Here is a 9,871-nt window from a genome sequence, read left to right as displayed (position 1 = left end):
TAAAAAAAAAAAAAAAAAGTGTTTTGACCATTTTTTAGTTTTGTTGACCATTAAAAGCGCTTTCAATTTTTTTTTTTTACCAAACGAGTACTTTTTTTTTTTTTTTTTTTTCTTTTTCAAATGGACCTTTTAAGTGTTAAACACACTTTTAAACCTTTCAAACGCACACCCAAACCTGAAAAATGATCATCTCTATTTCAAATCACCTCAATTTCCTTCATTTAGTGCATTTTGAAGGGTGGTGTTGTTCAAAAGTTTTAATGATGATAGTGCATTAAATGCACTAAATGGAGGAAATTGAGAGAGTTTGAAATGGAGAGGATCATTTTATCCCAAACATGCCCTTACTCTAAATTTCTTTATAGAAAATGTTAATGTTGTTTCTAGTGTTTTTTGAGTAATTCTAAAAGTATCTCTTATATCCTTCTTGTGTCACTCAAAGTCTCAAAGAATGAAGTGCCTTTTAAAATTACAATTTGATCAAAATTCAATAATGATAAATCACAAGTCCAATAGTGATTTTAGAAGCCACATCATTTTTTTAGGGATACAAGAATAATTTAGATCAAAACAATATCCACGTAGGATATGAGAATACCATAAAAAAAAAAAAAAACAATTTTCTTTATTTATCTAGACTAAGTCTAAAACCTACCCTAACAAAAATTAGAGTAACTACATTAAATTTTAGATTCAATGATAATTTTTAAAACGGTTTTAATAAATATATAGAGATAAATGCAAAATTGATCATTGTGGTTGGCCTAAATTACAAATCATTCCTATTGAGTTTCTTAATGTAATACAAGTGATCAATTTATTTATTAATAAAAAAAACAAATAATTTACAGGTTCCTATAGTTAGTGTAAATTACAAATCACTACATGTAGTATAAAAAATAATTTATAGGTCATTAGGGTAGGCCAAAATAACAATTTACTACCTTAAATCAATTTAAGTTAAGTAACTTAACAGAATTCATTACTTTGTCATGTCATCCCAATAAAAACACGATATGTGTTATTATGCATTTCTAACTTTGAAAATGACAACTAGGATTTTGTACTTCATTTTAGGACACCAGCTAAGATTACACATCAGACATTACTCAACGTCATGTTACAGTAAATTAACCTATTCTCTTCTACCCCCAAAATTTTATTCCGTGTGTAACCTTTTCTCATTTTCATATTCCTTGCCATGATTTAAAAACATTTTGCGAGAATTCGACGGTCGCATTTTGTGAAGCGGCTGAGGAGATTATATTAATTTACTGTAGTAGTATGATGTGGAGTGATGACTGATGTATAATCTTAGTTAACATCCTAAAATAATGATGTGAAAAATCCTAATTATTATTTTTGAAAGTCAGAAATTAATAATAACATGTGTTACGTTTTTAATCGGGTATAATTTGTAATTTAAGCTAATTATAAGAACTTATAAATTATTTTTTATACTATATGCAATAATTTATAATTTAACCCAACTAACACGTAAAGGTACTTAGGAGGTGTTTGTTAAACACCCCAGCACTGTGCATTTTCCATGGTATTGTTCATGGAAAAATGAATAAAAAAAATAATAATAATGATTGGTATGGAAAAATGAAAAAGTGGTATTGGAAAATAAAAAATTTTGTTTTGTAGTGATTTTTTTATTTAAATAGTAATAAAAAGTAAATGATGTGATATAAAAAGTGAATGATTTAATATAAAAGTGAAAATATTTTTTTTGAAAAAAATGAAGTGAATAGTGTGGTAGAGAATGAATAGTGCCAAGGAATTTAACAAACAAGTCCTTATTATCCTATGATGATCCAGCACGTGATGCCACGTGGAATTCCAGTGAATCAGGAGGACGCCTAATAAACAAAACAATAAATAAATATTTAAGTATGGTAAAAATTAAAAAAGCAAATTAATAATAAAATGAAATTCAGCGAAGGCGGAATCTCCCAGGCAGACACCACCAAATGTCTGTGACTCCCCACCTTCTTAAGACCACTGCGACCAGGCTCTCCTGCTCACTTGCTCTCACTTCCAAATCCCGTCGTTTGTCTTCTTCCGCTTTTGCCCCTCGCACTCTCCTCAGGCTCTGGCCGAGTTCCAACTCGGTCTCTCCTCTTACAGCCAGGGTACTCTCAACTCTTAACGTCGCCATGGGGGACGCGCCTGACGCCGGCATGGACGCTGTCCAGCGACGCCTCATGTTTGAGGACGAGTGCGTATTCCCATTTTGCCCCTTCTCTTTTTTCTTATTTACGCCTCGGTTTCATTTCTCTTAATTTATCTGTTCGGATTAGGTGGAGAAGTGGAGAAAGGGAATGAAAGCGATTTTTTTTTTTTTTTTTTTTTGGTTTAAAAAAAACATAAATTTTATTTTTGTTCGATGATGTTTTGGATTCGGAGAAGAATGAAAAACTGTTGGTTATTCGATTTTGTTCGTTTGTTTGTTTGTTTTTTTAAATTTTTATGTTTATTTTTAAATTTTTAAATTTTTAAATTTTTTATGTTTATGTTTATGTTTTTTTTTTTTCTTCCCTTCGGGCTGATTTTGTTGTGCTCTGGTTGGGTTCTGAGGAAATGAACAGATATCAAAATGAATTCTTGGGTTTGTTTTGGATATTTCAAAGATGATATATTTTGGCTCAGCTAAGTGAAAGAGTTCGATTGAGTTTGGGTTCAGCTAATAGACTAATAGTTATGTTTTAATTTCCTCGCTTATCACACGCTCATACACTAACATAATTACATTTTTGCTTACATTAGTTTACATACTTAGACGCATGATACACATTGAATGCACTGTACATACATATATACATACACTCATATGTATGTAAGTATTTATGTATGTGTATATATGCAGACGAGTTTTGTAGTGCGATTGACTTTGCAATAGAAGAGCATGCGTATCTATGTGCATGCGCACGTGGGAGTGATTTGATATTGGGATGGAATAATCGTTTGGGTGAAAAATCAATGCGTCTCTGTTTGTTGTCCGAGGGTCATTAAAGGTGGAAATAATTACTAGAACAGATGAATTCAATTGTTTGCTGTCCGAGGTTCTCCTTGGTGGCTGCCTGGCCGAGAGCAGTATTGGATGATAATAATTAATGCTCATGAAATCGAATAATTTCAACGTATACTCTCGAGATCTACAGCTACATATTTCTAGTTCTATTCTGGTTTAATTCAAATAGAATAAAATATAACCCAGCTGATCTTTTTCTTTTGTGGTTGGTTTTAGACTAATGTCATCAACTTTTAATTGTTGTTTTGGAACATTCATCAAGTGGGTGAGCTATTTCTATACTTTTGCTGCGTAGAGGCTGTTCAATATTGTTGGACCAAAACTTTTATGGGTTTAGACTAGTGTTTCTGATGGGATCCTCCAAATTATGTTGTAAGCTAATTCTGTTTCTGTCACTAACTAAACAGACGCCAGCCAGTATTGGCAAGGTCAAAATTGGCTTGCCCATTTATTCACTTTCTTAATCTGCCTCTCAGTAGCAGGTGTATGTCAAATGGTCAGAGTTTAGAAAGCAAGTAAAGTGCCAAGGAAAGTGGTAGCCTGGTAGAGGTTTTCATAGTGACAATGCTCTATGGCAGTAATAAAGCTAATGTGGTGGTGTTGGCTTCAACATTATCTCTCCTTTTGAGAAAATGGTTTGTATTAGATTGTAACCGGAGAGTTAGATTATGAAGTTGTCTTGGTGTCTCCAAAATATATTGTTTCTCATTTGGGGGAAACTGTTTTTGATCACAAGTGCACATTTGACTCCCTTGATTTGGTTATCTGGATGTTTTATTCATTTTGTTTAAATTGTTGAAAAAGATATAGATTGGGGTGCATTAACAATGATAAGGATTTGAGTTTTATGGTTCATGATGCAAAAGGAAAGTGTGACCAACTGATATATCAGTATAACTCTGCTTGTATAATTTTTGTTCAGTTTCTGAGAATGTTAAGTTAGACAGTTCTTATTCATGTAGCTGATTTTATTATTCTGTCTTAATTTTTTGGGAAGAGTTGCTTTTCGACGTACAAGTGCTTCTTTTAGTTTTTTTTGGTGCCACTGAGGATCTAAATTCAAATTCAGTTTATTGATGACAATATTTATGTTAATGTGTCGACATTAAGATGAGTATGTAATTTATTTTCAAATATGCACTATTAAGAAACAGAGATTAGGCTTACAATGCCTGGAAATGGGTAAAATCATAGTGATAAAAGATGAATTGGTATGCAAAGTATTACACTAGAGTGAACTGCTGGTACTACTAGTTTGTTTTTTGCTGTTGCTTTTTACTTATTTGTTGCTCAAATTTGTCTGATGTTATCTTTCATGTCCAGTTTTGTATTATTTTACAAATTATGTTTTAAGTACGCTAGAGCTGCCTCTCTCTTTCTTTCCCTAATAAGTATTCAAGCTTTGAGGTGTACTTTATCATTCATTAATATCTTGTTCTTGCTCTGCTGATGATGTAATCACATTCAAATTTTCTACAGATGCATTTTGGTGGATGAGAATGATTCTGTAGTTGGTCATGATACCAAATATAACTGTAAGCAATATTTTCATACAACTATTTTGTCTTCCCTTGTACTTTTTCCTGGGGGGGGGTTAGTGTGGAGGGAGGGGAGAGGCTTTAGTGTTTTTATATTTACACCATTTTGGCATCACTTGACCATCTTCTTTCTTCCCTGTATAATTTCATTAGGGCATTAGGGTTTTAAGGTTCAGACCATCATGTAATGGTTTAGGACTTGATAGACTTAAATCTCTAAGGCTTTGTTACTGTTCATGCACCATTTCCCAAAAAAATAACATCAAAACATTCTAACTTTTTTCACTTTTTATATCACATCATTCTCTTTTTGTTATTATTCAAATAAAAACAATCACCACTAAATAAAACTTTTTCACTTTTCCATACCACATTTTTACTTTTTTATATCAAACATTCTTCTTATTATTTTTTTTCCACATCAATCTACATCAACTACAATATCTAAGGAAAAGACTTTGCCAAACAAAGCCTAAATGAGTATGTGTTTAGTAATCTGATCCGGAGATTACTATAGTTTACAAGGCGTGGATGAAAATGCTTGAAAACAAATTTACAGCATTTCTGAAGTAGTGATCATTTTGATAGTCTTTTGAGAGTTAGCAGAACCTTTGCTTTGTTGTATTGGATAATTTAGTAACCATCATATCGTTTTACATTTTTCTTTTTTTAAGCATTGACAGAATATTTTGAGTATTAAATGGAGTTTTAATATTTTTGTCCTTCTCTCTCTGCTCCAACCGGACACCGTATTTTGTATGCTTTCACCTAAAACATTGCATTCTATTATGCACAGTTACCAGAATATCATGCATGTATCTATCACCGCTGTGTTTTTCTTCTTTGGACCATTAAGCCTGGTTTGTTCATTGATTTGTGCTTCTGCAAATTCACAGGTCACTTGTGGGAAAAAATTGAATCCGGAAATATGCTACATAGAGCTTTCAGTGTATTTCTGTTTAACTCAAAATATGAGTTGCTTCTTCAGGTATGTAGTTTAGATAATGTGTCTGGAATGGAAGTCTACATGCTTTTTTGCTATGGGTACAAATGTTAGAACCTAACGCAGCTTCAGAAGTATTATTTCCTACATTCATTATTCTACTTCTTATCTTCATAGTTTTAGGAATCTTGACATATGATTTATGTTATGAAATATTATCATACTTTCCATTTTTGTCCTTGTCAACAAACCTCAGTTATAAATAGAAGAAAAGAAAGACGACGTCATATTTTTAAGAACTTCAAATATGATTAAACTAGGACCTTATTACACTGGAAATGTATTCAAAACAAGAAAGTTAAAAATAAAAAATAAAAATTGCTTGTTTATGTTCTGATGTGTGAAACGTGAGACCACGTGGATGGCATTATATTTGAGTGTAGAACGCTTATTATAAACAAAGTATATAACAGATGCATGTTATGAACCTTCCTCAGAAACTATGCCTGCTACGTTAGCATCCTTATTTGGTAAATTGCAAGTGGTCTAGCACACAAGCGCAAGACAACAAAATAAAAGGAAAAATAAATTACCAGCACGGTACAAGAATGAGAGAATGCTGTATGACTGTGTACAAACCCTATGAATGGAATGACATTTAAAGATGTTCAATGATTAGAACAAGGCAAGAAACAGATTGTGCACACTGCTATGAACCTGTTACCATAATCCTTTTATGCCTGATAGGTGCATCTTTTTATGTCGAAGTTAGTAAGAAGATGATGATCTTAGAATATTAGCACCCAGGAAAAAAGAAAGGATCAAAAAGTGAAGACAAAAGTTGAAAAAAGCAACGAAGGGTGGTTTTCATATGTTCAAGCCTTTTCAGACCAAAAGGAAAGAATTCTGACGCCTTTTCATTGGGAGGCTGTCACGTCATCTGGCACAAGATTTTGTGAACAAATAATTGAATATGAGGCTATAACTGTCAATCATGGTGGTGTTCATCTTAGACTCTGTTATTTGTAAATGCATTTATCCTTGTAAGTTTTATATATGTTTATTATGGATTATCATTTGATGTTTCATGCCATATTACAACATTTAAATGATGATTAGGTTCTGTTTGTTAATGTGACTTAGAGAGTGCTTTTTGTTTTTAGTTTGAAAATGTTTTGATGTGACATAAACGTAAAGACAATTTTGAGTGTTTTGTGCTTTGGATTGTTTGTTAATGTTTTTTGATTTGAAACATAAAAGAAGTGAGAAGGAGAATGGTTTAACAAACAAAGCCTACATTCTTGTGTCTGGCCATTGCTTGAAAATTTGTGGGCATATATTGCGTGCCCAGGATGTATTTTTGTAATTGATAGGATATAGATGGTGACATAACATGCTCTATACTGTTTGTTGTCTGTACAGCAACGTTCTGGAACAAAGGTAACATTCCCTCTTGTGTGGACAAACACGTGCTGCAGCCATCCATTATACCGTGAATCTGAGCTTATTGAGGAGAATGCCCTTGGTACATATTTCTATATATTTTACATCCTTAGAGAGCTTTCTATATCCTGTCATTTTTAACCTTTTGGTAATGGTTTTTAAATGCTTTCATGTGCCAGGTGTAAGGAATGCTGCACAAAGAAAGCTGTTGGATGAACTGGGTATTCCTGCTGAAGATGTGCCAGTTGATCAGTTCATTCCACTGGGCCGCATGCTGTACAAGGCACCTTCCGATGGCAAGTGGGGGGAGCATGAACGTAATAATTTAAACTTGGTTACTCTTAAACATCACTTATCTGACGTTAGGGAAAATATTTTCTTTTCTTTGAATGTTTGGTGAGCATGATGTGGTGATTCTATTGCTGGAAAAATTTATGCAACTAAGTTCCAGTTGCAGAAGTTAGGGAAAAAGTAAAATATTAAAATCCAAGGTTGACCCTCCATATGAATAGTAGCTCTTGAAACCTTGTTTGAAACTGTTGCTAAGGTAGCTGCTAAATTTTGTTATTAGAGGAATCCTACACGAGTGTTTACCTCCTAATGTGGCAGTAGCAGAGAGGAAGCAGGCGAGATTAAAAAACGTTGTCGTGGAAGCTAACGTGACAACTCTCTAATTGCCACATTAGAGAATAAGCACTTACAAGTGTAAAAGAGAATTCGTAAAAGAGAGAATTCGTGTAGTACTTCTCTTGTCAGTGGACATGGAAGAAGTAATTACACTTTTATTCTGTCATCTTGACCAGTCTGTCATTGTCCTCCATTTGCAGTTGATTACCTACTCTTCATTGTACGAGATGTTAATGTTAATCCAAACCCCGACGAAGCAGCGGATGTTAAATACGTGAATCGGGACGAACTGAAAGAGCTGTTGAGGAAAGCAGACGCTGGTGAGGGAGGTTTGAAGCTGTCCCCATGGTTCAGATTAGTGGTGGACAATTTCTTGTTCAAGTGGTGGGACAATGTTGAGAAAGGGACTCTGAAAGAAGCTGCCGACATGAAAACCATTCACAAGTTGACTTGAAATCTTACAAATTCCACTCTGCACCAGGGTTTTGCCAATACCTTTGAAATAATCAATAAGGCATGATGTTGCTGTCGCTGTTGTGTTGTGCTTATTTTCTGTTTTGTCAACGTTTATAGCATGGTAACTGCTGCGTTGTATTTCCCAAGTGGGTGAGACTCTTTTGTTTACAATTTGGCCTCGGCCTCATAATTTAAGAAACTTTCGGTAATGGGTCCTCAGCCTGTGTCAGTTTGTGGAACCATCGCTCTCGGTTCCAAATTACGATTGTGACCCTGCTTACCTTTACATCACGTAATGAAGGGAGCAAGACACGCGTCATTGACGTCACCCTGGAAAGCCGTGTTTTTGGTATTCTTTTGCCGCGGCTTGAGCATATTAAGATAAAACGCTCACGCTCTTATGGAGCGCGTATACTACAAGCTCCACTACTTAATTTGGATCTAATATGTGATTATATTGCAAAGACTATGCACACTTTATAGACAGCTACGTATCTCTATTTTACATATGGATGCTCCTCATCCATTCAATTTTTCTTCCTTGATATTATTATTAATTTTTTTTTTTCTAAGCAATGCAAAGTGGATCGGGGGTAAATGACTTTATCGGAGCTAAATAAGAGAAAATGGTTCAACAAAAGACCTATAAAAGTATTCAATTTAGATAATTGCCGACCGAAAGAAGATCGTAAGTGCGACCTTCTTATTAATTGATGCATAGTGAAATATTTTTAAAAAATATGTGGAAGATTTGATTAGGTACATTTGCTCCCCCCAAGCTATTTGATTACCTACATCTTATTTGGTAAAATATTAATCCCCACTTTAGAAATGCTAAAACGAGGATCTATATTTTTGTTGTATCATTTTAAAATTGATGTGACTTTTAAAATTATTATTATATCAAAATTCAATAATAATTTATAACAAATCTAATGGTAACTTTATTTTAAAAGTCATGTCAATTTTGAAATGATACAAGAAAAATATGAAAAATTTCATTTTAGCATTACTCTTAAAGACTCTTTTTATTTATATTTTTATTTATTTATTTTATTTTATACTAGCATTACTCTTAGACTTGACTACAACCCTTTTGCCTTTTCTTTTATTTAACATCTAGCAATTAGATTGGAGTCATATTATTATCATTTTCCACTCTTTCTCTTCATATGGCTCTATAGAACCTGTGCTTCATTTAATATATATTATAAAATTATGGATAAGGATTTTCTATAATTTCAAAAAAAAAAAAAAAAAAAGTGAATTATCAAATTATCGAATTTAGGTTGTTTCTATTTATTGAAACGCTTCGAAAATGTCATATATAAAAAAGGCGACAAGTTATCGAGGTAACTAAAAAAAGTTTTCCTCCCAATATATATATACATATTTTTAAACTTTTGTAGTATGCAGGGACACTTATTATTTAGAAAACCAAAAAATAATTTTTTGTTCAAAATTTTTTTATAGCACATATGCAAGAACCCAATTAAAATATACTCAATTCTCAACTGTAACATACTACTTTTTTAATGTGATATTTTCAAAGATGCCTAAAAATAACATAAATTTTGTAATTTGAAAATCTATCCTAAAATTCTTGGATCATGATGTATAATAATTAACTCTTAAAATTACTATAAGAGAGTTTACAGGAGATTGGATAAGAATTTACAACAATTAATTACCCAAATTAATATAACAAAGTCTACCTGAAACTCATTTATCCAGATAATTAATTGAGCAAGTAATTTGGTATGGGTTTTCTCCAAATTGCTAGGAACTTACCCCCACGCGTCACAGCCCTCTCTGATTCCGTCTCTC

General features: G+C 32.9%; 1 protein-coding gene across 1 annotated transcript; it reads left to right on the top strand.

Moving 5' to 3' along the window:
• The first annotated feature begins 1,936 nt into the window (after positions 1–1,936).
• LOC132170398 (isopentenyl-diphosphate Delta-isomerase I) lies at positions 1,937–8,253 on the top strand. The gene is made up of 6 exons (XM_059581374.1): positions 1,937–2,224; positions 4,517–4,572; positions 5,472–5,563; positions 6,941–7,043; positions 7,141–7,278; positions 7,789–8,253. Exons 1-6 carry the CDS (start codon positions 1,977–1,979, stop codon positions 8,040–8,042), a joined length of 891 nt encoding a protein of 296 aa, XP_059437357.1. The 5' UTR covers positions 1,937–1,976; the 3' UTR covers positions 8,043–8,253.
• The last annotated feature ends 1,618 nt before the right edge of the window (positions 8,254–9,871 follow it).

Source organism: Corylus avellana, chromosome ca2, assembly GCF_901000735.1.
Source record: "Corylus avellana chromosome ca2, CavTom2PMs-1.0".
NCBI classification, from domain to species: domain Eukaryota; kingdom Viridiplantae; phylum Streptophyta; class Magnoliopsida; order Fagales; family Betulaceae; genus Corylus; species Corylus avellana.
Note: the sequence above shows the minus strand (reverse complement) of the source record. Positions and strands in the feature narration are given on the sequence as shown.